The 12,950-nt window shown below is 56.9% G+C and overlaps 1 protein-coding gene across 1 annotated transcript; it reads right to left on the bottom strand.

Annotated features, from left to right (window-relative positions):
* Positions 1-1,679: 1,679 nt before the first annotated feature.
* LOC144946908 (uncharacterized) lies at positions 1,680-12,430 on the bottom strand. Its single transcript, XM_078875975.1, has 6 exons — positions 12,071-12,430; positions 10,225-11,551; positions 6,458-6,743; positions 4,388-5,415; positions 3,583-3,728; positions 1,680-1,780 (listed from the first exon to the last, which is right to left on the bottom strand). The coding sequence occupies exons 2-6, from the start codon at positions 10,962-10,964 to the stop codon at positions 1,680-1,682; spliced, it is 2,301 nt and encodes a 766-aa protein (XP_078732101.1). The 5' UTR covers positions 10,965-11,551; positions 12,071-12,430.
* Positions 12,431-12,950: the final 520 nt, after the last annotated feature.

Raw genomic sequence — 12,950 nt, 5'->3', positions numbered from 1 at the left:
AGCGCACTGCTCGCCGTTTGCGAGTAGCTCCAACGTTTCCAGGCAGGCCCCACGGTAAATGTCCCTTCGCCCCTCGTACCGAGGTTGAAAACGGCCTCCTGGTGCACAGCTCTGCGATCCGCATCGAGTCGATGACCTCGAGTCTCGGCCACCGAGTTCAACGGCGAGCCACGTCCGTTTGATTCACGGCTGCCAAAGAAGACTGAGTGGTGAATCCGCAGACCGATGCCGTCGCTGTTGTCTTTCTCTCCCAGAATTGACACACATCTCCAACTACAATACACCTAATGAGGGTGGATATACTGGTCCCCGTCGCAAGAATGTGGAATTTACAACGGTGGCTCGGGACCACCGGGAGAAATGAATACCGCCCAATGTTAAGGATCAAGCTGCTCCGACTTCCCTTTGAATGATGAGAGCAATTTTACTTTGACAAGACATGCATTCATCTATACTCACAGACTGTTGTATATCATGGTAGTATATCACACACACGGAGAGAATAAATAAGAAAATATGCAATGCAAGGCTTCAAAATAAGCCCAAAGTTGGGTCACGTCACCTTTTGTTGAGCAAATCGTTTCCCAACCATTTCGACCACGTGTCTGTGTGTCGTGGTTCACACGGCGCCATGAGGCCGGCAGGGGGGGGGGCTTCAGTCCTAGTGATGACGCACAGTGCCAGTCGGAATGCGGACCAAGGCTTGCGAATCCACTAGGTTAACTCAGCCTTAAACGAGTGCCCGGTTCGCTGGTAACGTGGCAAGTGAACGGCGGCCACTGGGAGTAGGGGCACGTAAGGAATGCGTCACTCCGTTGATTAATCTCGACGAATTGAGCTTTGCGATGACACGTGCATTGATGACACGTGCACCGCACCGGCAAGGGAACGTTTTGCAAAAACCCGGCACGAAGTCGCATTGGATTACACGCATGGAAGCCATCGTACGTGCGTACGTGTGTATCAGATCAGTAGCCGAATATAAGGATGGGGACTGAATCACCGTTGGTGAGGCCCGACCTCGTGCTCGCGTGGATGACCACGAAGGCTTGCCAGGTGTTGTGGGCGAGGGGCTGTGTGTGGGCCAGGTGCTGGCTTGTCTCCAGTTGCTCCACTCTCCTCCCCTACGCGAGGAAGCCAAGCATGCTCATCATTCATGGCGTTGGCCAAGCATCCCACAGTAAGACCCTCCTGGATAAAGAGTCTTGAGACTCAATTGAGGCTTTTCTGGATAATTGGCAGTATTATTACTGTGGTAATACTGCACTGCGCCTCGACCGCTGATACCCAGGTCTGATTCCTTTTTCTGACCATCAACAACTGCAAATGTAGCCTGTGCCCCCCCCCCACGCCTAGGTTGACTCAGACATAAATTAAAACTAGTAGCTACAATATCTAACCCCAATCGTTGTGTAGTTTTAACAATGTAATGCGTGTCTTGTATGAATGGCAACTTGAACGCTTGAGAACTCGCTGGGAATAATGATGATCACGATGATGGTGGTGGTGGTGGCGTCGTTTTGATCTCAACTCTACCCTCCCCCACCTATCCAGCGTGACAATCGGGTAGCCAGACGCCTCCTGCTCAAAATGTACAAATCCATTCACTGCGTGGGAGGTCAACTCTCCTCTGCCGCCGGCCCTGGGGTGGTGTGACACGCGCCCTCCCGGGCACCGCCTCACTGCCGGAGACGCTTCTCCAGGTCCCTCGCCCGTCCCCTCTCGCCGTGGCTCACCGACTGCCGCTTGCAATCCGAGGCCCCAATTAGCAGCGACGCTGCTAATTGGGGCCTCATCGCGAGATGCGGGCGCGCGTTCAGAGTCTTCATGAGTGATGCGGATCGTGCCGTGTGACGGCGGTGACGTTTCGCTTCAGTGTCGCTTAGAGCGCCAGGAGTGCTGCCCACAATGGCGATACGCCCCCTCTCCGGGTCGCGGTTACATTGGAGTGAGTAGTAGCCACAGCCACAGCGACGAGAGGTATACTGGATGTGGTGTGCCGGGTGCAGAAATATTTTGCGGGTGGTCGACCCGGTTCGACCCGGCTGACAGTTCGGCCACCCATAATAGAGGTTTGTTTGGGTTAGATCGCGTGAATATATAAATGTTGTGTCGTTAAACCCGCCACCACCCGACACAGTCAACCAGTAAGGGTTGTCACGTGAAGAGAACGTGCCAGTTCGTCACTAGTACAGCACACCGGTGTGTTGGAGAGCCAAGCCACAACATTTACAATCCGAGTATGACGTTTCGGCAGTAATTACAACCAGCTTCATCAGGCGACAGCCACCCCTACGCTGGAGGTGTCGACGGTGCCGCGTGGCGCTACGAACCCTGTACACCCGGCCGGGCATGCACGCCGAACGGCTAAACGGCGACGCGACCGTCTGGCATCGGCGATAGCACCAATCACGCGCCACTATGGAGCACCAATCACGCGCCACTATGGAGCAGACAGCAATTCGGAATGTGCCAGCGGCAGAAATCCAAATCCCCACTTCTAATAAGAAGCAATCAGCCTGCATCGACAAGCGATAGCGGTAACGTGTTTGCGGAATGACAAACGACACTTCAATCGATTACCAATTCCCCTTTTAACGAGCGTAATAACACGAGTAATGACGACTACAGGTAAGGCGGCGACGATGGCGATGATGATGATGATGACGATGGCGATGATGACGACGACGATGGCGATGATGATGACGACGATGATTCGCGCACGCAAACACACTCGACGCGACGCCCGCGCCAACGTTGCACGAGGGGCACGTGGCCGCATTTGCCCAATCATCGACACGTGACGTCACAGCGGCGGCACGCGTTCGCGGCCCCGATCGAGGAATGGGCGAGCAAGCGAGCGAAGCTCGCGGCGACTCTTTAAGGCCAGAGAACTCATATCAACAACAATTTGTCTTTGTTGTTGTTGTCTAAAGCTAAAGTTAAGCCCAGACCTTGTCCAATACACAATCAAGCTTCGTGTGCCATCCACCTATATAAGTGCTGTGTGTAAGTGCTATCGATAAACGGTTCCATTTGGCAAATGGGCACCGGATTTTTACAGGCGGTTGCGTTTCTGCAACGCGCTCCTCCATCGCTGTGCGATGGCCACGACCGAACAAACCACTTTATATCGCCCGACGTTTAAACAACGTTCGTGGCATTTGTACGAGTGGCCTGCGCACACGCAGAAGAGTCCCAGTGAAGGTGGAGGCGGCCCACAGGCACTCTCACTGCGCCCACATTTCTCGTGAAGGCCGATCTGGCTCGTTGACCTTTGAGAAAATTTATGGCAAAAGAGGCCCAGCAGCCCTGCAATTGCCTGCTCACGGAAGGTATGTTTGCCTACTCTGTCACGCTGACCAGACGTCTTGGACGGGGTGGGACTACCCACAATTCACCCCACCACACGTAGCCTGCCGATCGGCTATGGTGAATTCATCGTGCTGCCGGGTGGACACAGGCGGCGGGAGTTGGGGGGGGAGGGGGGTTAAGGAACGTGCATCCACTGTTACTATTGCCGCTCCCGGAGGTCGAATCGAACCAGCAACGTCTGGATTGCAAGGCCAGAACATCGCTCACCGTGACCCCGCTGCGGCAGCGTTCCTCGAAAATTAGCCGCGTCTAAATTGACGGACTCGTCTATTTGCGACGCCCAGATCATTTCGGACGGAGGCATCTTCATCATGTGTGGAGAGCCGCCCACCTCCGTGGCGGCATCGAGATGCCTACGTGAGGCAGTGCAGCAAGTAGGTTCACATTTCGTACAAATGAGCATTCCCCTGGCACTTATTTGAAGAAGAAAATAAAATAAAACTCCCGTGGCACGCACGGGTTCTAGAACGCCCGCCAACTAAAAGGCTCGAGAGCGTTTCAGTTGGCGGGACCGACGTCACTTCCGGGCCGCCAGAACGAGGCCCAGCCAGGGCCCAGCCAGGGGCGTGCCCTGTGACGTCATTGCCTAGGCCGGAGGGCTTATTCTATCTTGATTTGAAGCTTATTTTACGTTTAGTGCTGGCCTTTAGTGTTTTTATTGCCACGATTCGGGGAAACCCTACAATAAAGTTGCCCAGAAGGTAAATCCCTCGTAGCAACGCGACTCTACGCGAAAGTTTCGCTTCTATTGGATCTTCTTTATGGGAGTTATCGACCCCCCCCCCCACTACAGATGAACAGACGGAGCTGTGCATTAAGGTTTTCAACCATTCGCTGGAAAGCGTTAATATAAGAAGAGCTTGGTTATACATCCCAAGCAGGACCCTCATGAACACGAGTCTTGAGACTCAGAGAAGGAGATATTCATGGGCAAAGCAAGCAATCATTACCGTATTACGATTCTATCAAATGACAACTGTGTATGCACTTTACTGCGTCCCTGCAGCGCTACCCTGCCTTCTTGGGCTCTGCCTGGTTAATGTCTCCCTTCTCATCCCCTACACCCAAGAAATCCGCTCCGTTCAACTTCGTCAAAACCACTGCAGCCTCATCGCAAACGCCGGTGACTCCAGGCCCTGCCGTGACCCCGACGAACCCACCGGCCTTGCCCTCCAGAATGCCGCCTGCCCCGGCACCGATCATGCTCCCCATCAAGCAACCACCTCCACCGCCAGCCAAGCCCCCTGGTCCACTCACCGCCGTACCGGTGGTGACGGGACATTGCACAGACCCCGACATGCCCCCCACTCCGCTCCCAGACATGCCCCCCACTCTGCTCCCAGACATGCCCCCCACTCCGCTCCCAGACATGCCCCCCACTCCGCTCCCAGACATGCCCCCCACTCCGCTCCCAGACATGCCCCCCACTCCGCTCCCAGACATGCCCCCCACTCCGCCTGATGCGGCACCGCCGGTTAGGGGACCTTGCCCGGGCCCTCCAACTGCCACGCCCCCTACTCCACTCACACCTCGACCGCCCGCCGCACTGCCTTGCCCAGACCCCGCTCCAGCCGCGTTGGCCGCTCCACCCACCGCCGCCCCCCCTGGCAAATCACCGGGTCCAGACCCTGGCCCCGCCACGCCGGTCGTCGCCCCGGTGTCCGTCTCCCGCGTGGGCGCCTCCCCATCGTTCCGCTTCTGCCGCCGCTCGCTCGTCCCGGCCCCCCGCGCCCCCCTCGCCGCCGCCTCCTCCTCGGCCGCCCTCTCCCCAAAGGTGACGCTCTTGGCGGCGCCGGCCCCTCCTCGTGCCACCGGCCGTCCGCACGGAATCTCGATCGCTCGGCGCGGGGCCGCCACCGCCGCCGCCTCACCCGGACCCGGACCCGGCCCGCTCCCCGATCCGGAGCCCAACCCGGACTCGAACCCGGGGCCCGCCGCGCGGGGCGGGCGGCGGACGGGTCGGGGGCTCTCGCTGCCGGCCCTCGTCGTGGCCGTCCCCCCGGCCGCCGGCCCCGCGGCGTCGTTCTCCTGGGATCCACTCTGCTCAGGGTGGGGGGGGGGGGGGAGTGCAGAGGGAGGAAAACGCGGTGCTCACCATCGCCAGTCAACTCGCGAGCCACGTGACCGACCTCTCCAAGCCGGACGCGGGGAGAGAGCGCAGCCCCCCCCCCCCCCCCCTGCTCACGCACCATCCGAGCCGGGCGACGTTGCCCGAGGTCGTTTCGATCGATGCCAAAGCTGCCTCGCGTGACCTCGACCCTCAAGCGACACCCAACCTCGACCGCCCGCTCGGCCAAAGCCGGCACCGCCCGTCATCCCAGGGCGGCGATCGTCTTGCGGCGAGGTGCGGCAGCGTCAACGCTGTTGTCTGCGGTGACCCCTCGCCTTGACCTCGCGACCACAAAGGCGAAACTTCTCCACAATTAAATGAGCGTGGTGGCTCTGAGGCAGCTATCGACGTTTCAAATTGCTATGACAGCCAGCACTATGGCTTAACCGCTGTGTCTCTGACACGGCCAAAATGAGCTCCTGAGAGAAAGCGACTCCCGCGTGGCATCTCATCAGCCCTGGCACGGCGCCTCCCACACGGCCATTGTGAGCCACCCACGTGTTGAGGAGATCTCAATCAACGCCACCGTTATGTCTACCGATTATCTTTCCCATTGCCTGCAGTTAACTCACGGAGCTTCCTTTCTACATTCGTCTCTCCACGTGAATATAAACATCTTTTATTACTTCATTTAAAGCTTTCGTGACTGCAGGATTTCATACTCTTTGGGTCTTCCGGTAAAGTCACGTAGATAGAAAAATAACAGATCACGACGTTTCGATCGCAACACAAGCAATCGTGTTGCGATCGAAACGTCGTGATCTATTCTTTTTCTATCTCCGTTACTTTACCAAAAGACCCAAAGAGTATCTTTTATTACATTCCATCGGTCACGCAGCCTCACGTTTGCCGTTGTAGCTTCCAGACCCGCCCGTACCGGCCATCGGTGAGCTTCATAGCTCATCGGATTCCTCCGGCCTAAGTAATAATTCCGATTGTGACGCGACCGCCCGTAGCCGTCACGACGCTCACCTTCCGGCCGCGCCTCGACGATCCCCTCCGTCCGCGCCCCCCTCCGGGTGCTCCCGCGCCGTCGCCCCCCCCCTTCTCCACCACGGCGGCGGCGGCGGCGGCGGGGGGCGGCCCCGGTGAGCGGCTGTGCCTGGCGGGCGGGGGGCCCGCACGGGAGGAGAGGTCACGACGCGGGGCCGTCGCCGTGGCCGTGGGGGTTCGCGGGCGGCGTGACTCCGGGGAGGAGGAGGACGCTGGGGCCACGCGCTTCCTGCGAGGCGACGTCTCCTGCCGCCGGGCGTCCGGCCTGCGCGCAACCACGCGGGTTAGCGGCATCCCCTCTCGGCCCTTCCAACGGCCGGCCTTCTTTCACGCACGTATATAAGTACGTATGTTGGACTTCTTTCGCACCCTACGTAGTCAACCGTGATAATCGGAGGTGCGGGGGAAGAACGACAAACTAAACGCGAAAAGCAGCTCTAAAAATATTATTTTTCAATCTAGTTCATTTAGAGGTGCATTACTCCGGTGGTGAGCTAGTATCGGAAGGAAGAGCGTTCCAGACGGGCGCATAAGCGTATCTGAAAGTGCGTGATGCGGTGACCGTCTTTGTTTAATTGCCGGCCAAAAGCCGCTGCTGTGGAGATGACCGGAGTTCACGTGATGATGGTTTATACTCCTCGACGAGATCAGCGAGGTATTGTGGTTCATTTGTGGCAAGCACTTTGTGTGCAATGAGCGCGACCTTATCACGTGTTCGTTTCAGATCAGCGCAGGCAACCCCCCGGGTGGGAGCTGTCCCCTGTGCGGCACAAAGGTGGCCGCAGGGCGCTTTGAGCGCCTCGGCAACTCAAAGCGTGTCACGTCACGGACAATGCTCCCCGTGGCCGGGTGGGGAGGGGAAGTGCTGCCCCCTGTTTGCGTGGATCAGAGGTTCGCTTGATGGGATCTCAGTGGTAGCTCTGCGGTAGCCGCTTACGTGGGTCAGTCTCTTGATACGGAGGGTTACAAGTCCTCTTCTTCTCATCATGAAATGATACCAATTGCCCAATCGGGATGAATTTGGGAGGAAAAGATTAATAGAGACGTGACGTAAAAAAACGAGCTGACAAGCCAATCCATTAGGTGAGCCTCCGTTCCTTCGCTTCTCGCTTGCTGGGGCATTCGACCAGCTCAGCCAGGGGTCGGCAACCGAACTATCAAGAAGAGCCACATTTTTTTAGTTTGTTTTCGAATTCAGTAACAAATTCAATATTTCAAGAGCCGCAATGCAATGCATGTGAACAGGAGGCGGTGGTGGGACCTTGATCAATAACTGTCACGGAGCGAGGTCCTTAAAGAGCCGCACGCGGCTCAGGAGCCGCCCGGTTGCCGAGGGCCAGAGCCAAGCGAGCACCACGCACTCGAACGCAGGGCCTCTCCCCAGCCCTCGTGAGCCTCACAGCACACTGCACGCACCTGCTGATTGGTAATCACGGACTGTTCGGCACTGGAACAGAGGGAGGTTTGCTCTGGCCCGCTTCTGGTCGTTTGACGATAACCGGTAAAAAAAAAACCGCTAACCGTTTTCAGAAGCAGTTACCAGGTCTGGGAAAAAAAAGTCCGGAACAGGGACGGGGGGGGGGGAGAAGGGGGAATCAATCGATTCGAGTGGAATTTGTGTCACGAATTCACGGCGAAATCGTCCACGTGGCGTGGCTCATCACCACGCGTTCTCAGTTCGAGTGTAAAGGCGCGGCCTGCAACAGCTCGCTCGCGTCACTGCCGGGCAGCAGGGCTCCTCTAAAGGAAGCTCTGGAGGGGTAATTGGTCTACTCTTCCACGCCGGAGTGCAAGGTTTTTCAGTTCAAAAGGTGAATCTATGATGTGTATTGCTCGAGACACACTACGATTTGTGCAGGGCACTGGTGAACCGGTTTTAACCGTTTTTGTAATGCAGTTGCTGGGAATGCAAAAAAAACAGGTTTAACAGCCCTGATCCGGAGGAGAGCAGCAGCACGGCTCTAACGCACCTGCGCTAATTGCCGTAGCGTGCAGCATGAACACAAATCATGAACACCGTCGTAATTAAAATATACACACAATATTTAATTGCCAATTCCACCCAAGAAGCACACCGGATCTAAGTGGTGCGATTGGTAACCCCATGCGGTAAGTAACACGGCGATCGGTTTAGGGGTTGTCCGGCTTTCATGACAACATCTGAAACGCCCTTGAAGGGACAGACGGACGGGAAAAGATTGATGGATGGATCGTAGAGACGGAAGGGATGGATGGGACATGCGGCTGGGTCTCCTATTCGGACAAAAAGGACAGATTATGTCTCGGGTGCACAGAAAGATGGGATAGACAGATTAATTAATGGATGGGTTCAATGGATGGATCATAAATAAGCACATAGGCCAGAGGCAGAGGGATGGATGGGCCAGAGACAGAGGGGTGGATGGATCAGAGGGACAGAGGGACGAGGAGGAGAGGCTGAGTGACCAGGGCGTTCGTTTTCGGTCAAAGCAAAGCGCAGCCTCGCGGCGCCCGTGCAATGAACGGGGCCAAATCAAAGATTTGCACCGACGACACAGCGGGTGCCGCTCTGTGAGCATCGGGGCGACTGCCGCCGTCTCCGCCACCCGACGCGTTCATCCGACGCGTTCACGCGGCCACTCCGACACAGCGGGTGCCGCTCTGTGAGCATCGGGGCGACTACCGCCGTCTCCGCCACCCGACGCGTTCATCCGACGCGTTCACGCGGCCACTCCGACACCCGCCGGGTTCACGCGACGTTCACGCGGCCACTCCGACACCCGCCGCGTTCATCCGACGCGTTCACGCGGCCACTCCGACACCCGCCGGGTTCACGCGATGTTCACGCGGCCACTCCGACACCCGCCGGGACACCCACGCGGCCGGCCGCACTTCACGGGCACAGAGCGCCGCCTGCTGTTCTAAGCTCTGCACGTTTCACGGATATTTTTTTAAAATGCTAATTAGGCATTAAGCTATCGGTATTTGGTGCGTATATTGTCCGGTGAAAATAATGTACGTAACTGAACATGTGAATATACACGTTTGCGAATGTGTTCCATTGTGAATGGATAAATATGTGAATATATAAATTTGTGAACGGTTGAATGTGTGTGTTAGACACATTGTTATTCGTGGTCAGACACATGATGACATTATTTATATCTGGTGATGCCGCTGCGACGTTGGCACGACTCGCAACGCGTACGTCCACGCGAAAAACATAAAATTTAAACTTTCATTCATATATATTGTACAGTGACGTTTTAGGAGTATGCTTTGAAGAAGGCCCATTGCCTGAAACGTTATCGATTACTGTATAAAAATATATATTTAATGTTACAGTGTTGTTGAAGAGCGTGCTGGTTTTTGGACGATATTAAAATGATCGTGCGATGTTTTTATCAGCCAACACAGCAGCATTTAGTCTAAGCTGGCAAAACTCCGGAGAGGTCTCCACTTCTTTACGCATCAGTGGGCATGTTTACACACCGCGCCAGGTACTCATTTAGGGCTGTGTCGACCTAGGGAAGGTCCAGGACTGGTTCAGATACGCGTTACTGGTGTTGGCCGTGAGTGTGAATCGAGAGACACACACAGAGACAAAGATCCCCCGTATAGCCTGCACAGACTGTAGGGGCAAGTGCTGTCAGCGAGCACCTACGAAGGCCGGCACGGCACACGACGAGGGGGTGGGTGGCCAGCACCACGCCTGGCCGCCAGAGAGACGCGGAGAGAGACGCGGAGAGAGAGACAGAGAGACGCACCTGGTGGTGCCCTGCACGGGCATGATGCAGACCTCGCGAGCCATGGCCAGCAGGGCTGTCGACTCCGCGCCGTGCTTCTTGACAAGGGGCTCCCCCTCCCCGTCGCCAGCCGGCCCCATCATCCCTCCACCGTCTCGCCCCGTGCCGTCTTCACCCAGCAGCCTCGTGTACACAGAGTCCTGCTGCTGCTGCTGACCGTGGTGCTGTTGGTGGGGTAGCAGCTGCTGCTGCTGCTGAAGTTGGTCGTGGTAGTGATGACCCCACTGCGGCTTCTCGCGTCTGTGTAGAGGCCATACCCTGAAGTCCGCCTTGTACTGAGTGTCGTTCGAGAAGGGGTCTTCCGGCGGCAGGTACTCCCGGCGCGGCTTGCAGCTCGGCTCGCGCGGCACCCTCCTCCACGCCTTGTAGTCGCTGCGGGTCACCGAGCGAGACGCCCCGCGGCTCGACGGCTTCTCAGGCGCCTCGCGGGCAGCTGCAGCAGCAGCAGCATCCCCACCACCGCCACCAGCGCTCACCCCCAGCCCTTGCTGCTGATGATGATGCTGATGAGGATGTGGATGCCCGGGTCCCGGATGGCCACCGCCAGAATTGGCGGCGGCGGCGGCAGCTTCGTTTGCTGGTGGCAGTAAAGATTCCTCGGCGAATGTGGCGTGAGTGAGAGGGATGGAGATGTCGTCCACGTCCAGCTGGTTCCAGCAGCGAGCCAGACAGCAAGCCCGGTTGACGCACGGCCACGCCATTGTGGCGACGGTGTGTGTGGTGTGTAGGTGGGTGTGTTGTGTAGGTGTGTGTGTGGTGTGTAGGTGTGTGTGTGGTGTAGGTGTGTGTGTGGTGTAGGTGTGTGTGTGGTGTAGGTGTGTGTGTGGTGTGTGGTCTAGGTGTGTGGTGTAGGTGTGGTGTGTGGTGTAGGTGTGTGTGTGGTGTGTGTGTGTGGTGTAGGTGTGGTGTGTGGTGTAGGTGTGGTGTGTGGTGTAGGTGTGGTGTGTGGTGTAGGTGTGTGTGTGGTGTGTATGTGTGGTGTAGGTGTGTGGTGTAGGTGTGTGGTGTAGGTGTGTGGTGTAGGTGTGTGTGTGTGGTGTAGGTGTGGTGTGTAGGTGTGTGTGTGAGGGGGGGTGTGTGGTGTGTGTGTGCGGTGTGTGTGTGAGGGGGGGGGGGTGTGTGCGGTGTGTGTGTGGTGTAGGTGTGGTGTGTAGGTGTGTGGTGTGTGTGGGGTGTGTGGTGGTGTGTGTGGGGTGTGTGTGTGCGGTGTGTGTGTGAGGGGGGGGTGTGTGTGTGTGTGTGGGGTAGAGAATGCAATATCCTCTGTTCTTCACGGTGGATTAATTATCTGCTAGACACACGGAGAGACATCCACTTATATATACTTATACTGAATAATATAATTGTAGTGTATCTGTGCATGAATGGCTGTCTCCCTGCCCGCTGTAGATCCCCTGTGAATGCGTTGCAGGTCCGTGCAAGCCTGGCGACGGTGTGCAAGAGGCTTCAGCCAGCAGTGGATAGACAATGGCCGCTGCTGATGCTGCGAATGCCTAGAATGTGGTTGATGATCCTACAACTGCCATTAAGTCTGCCACTTATGATGATGATGATGATACGGCTGCTGCTTCGAGTGCTGATGCTGCTGCTACTGCCGCCGAATACATTGCGTCTGCTGGTGATTGATGCGGCTGCTGCCGATAGCGATAACGACGTCGATCTGCGACGTCGCCTTCTCGAGCAGAGTGCGGTGGATGTTGCGGTGGGGAAACGTCGCGTGCGCAAACCGAGCTGCCGGCACAAAGACGCATCGGCCGAGAGAGGCAGGCACAATGGGTCTCTGCGCGTACAGAGGCGAGATATTTACCCGTGAGAGGCGAGCTAAAGGTTGACTACGCCCAGCGGCGATGCATGATGCTGCAGAAACGATGTTGTCGCGCCCGTGATGTCCGCTGATGATCCACACGCGTGCAGCGTGCCGACGCCTGCACCGTCTTTTGTCTTTGCGTCCTGGTGGGTCGAGGGGCTCGCTGACAGCACTTGCCCCCAACAGCCCGATGTAGGAGGCTATGCGGGGGATCTTTGCCTGTGTCCCGGTGTCTCCGTCCTCTCTCTCTCTGTCCTTGCACGCAATTCGGAAGAACATTCGCAATTGGCGGAGCTTTGCGCTGCTGCTGCTGCTGCCGCCGCCTGCCCAGCACTGCAATGCGAACGTCACGAGTAGGCGTTCGGGCTCATGTTCCAAGCCAGCATTCTGTTGCGACAGTATATGGATACTGTATTAAGGTTGGAGCGGTGGTGCAGTGGTTAGCGCGCTGCGCTACGAACCCAGCGACGCGAATGCGATTCCCGCTCACGGCCAATACCTGTGACGATTAATGAACCGGTCCTGGGCTTCCCTGCAGTCGACTCCGCCATAACATGAGTGTCTGGTGCGGTGTGTGAGCATCACCACTCGGGAGACAAAGGCGGCCGGGCGTGGTGCTGTCCACCCCCCCCCCTCGTGTGTCGTTCTGGCCTACATGGGTGCTCGCTAACAGCACTTACCCCAAGTCTGTTAAGGCTAGACGGGAGATCTTTGTCTTTGTACAAACCACGAGTCCTGAAGCAATGTAGACCTTCCGGCCGATCCTTCTCTTTGTAAGCGAAACCAACCTAAAGGTGAGTTTAACACGTCGTCGGCTTTCGCGACAAATATTATTTATAAAAGGTTTTTGGGTTAGATCGCGTAAACATAAATGTGTCGT

Source organism: Lampetra fluviatilis, chromosome 43 (assembly GCF_964198595.1).
Source record: "Lampetra fluviatilis chromosome 43, kcLamFluv1.1, whole genome shotgun sequence".
Classification (NCBI taxonomy): Eukaryota; Metazoa; Chordata; class Hyperoartia; order Petromyzontiformes; family Petromyzontidae; genus Lampetra; species Lampetra fluviatilis.
The sequence above is the reverse complement of the archived record's forward strand: the minus strand, read 5'-3'. Positions and strand labels throughout refer to the sequence as shown.

What these genes read in the sequence shown, in the direction of transcription:
- LOC144946908 (XM_078875975.1), bottom strand. Translation starts at nt 10,964, where the DNA reads ATGGCGTGGCCGTGCGTCAACCGGGCTTGCTGTCTGGCTCGCTGCTGG. An exon ending in GCAGAGCCCAAGAAGGCAGG is followed by an intron (nt 3,729 to 4,387) that starts GTAGCGCTGCAG and finishes TGCCTCACGTAG; the next exon opens with GCATCTCGATGCCGCCACGG. An exon ending in GCTGCCGCAGCGGGGTCACG is followed by an intron (nt 1,781 to 3,582) that starts GTGAGCGATGTT and finishes GGCCCCAATTAG; the next exon opens with CAGCGTCGCTGCTAATTGGG.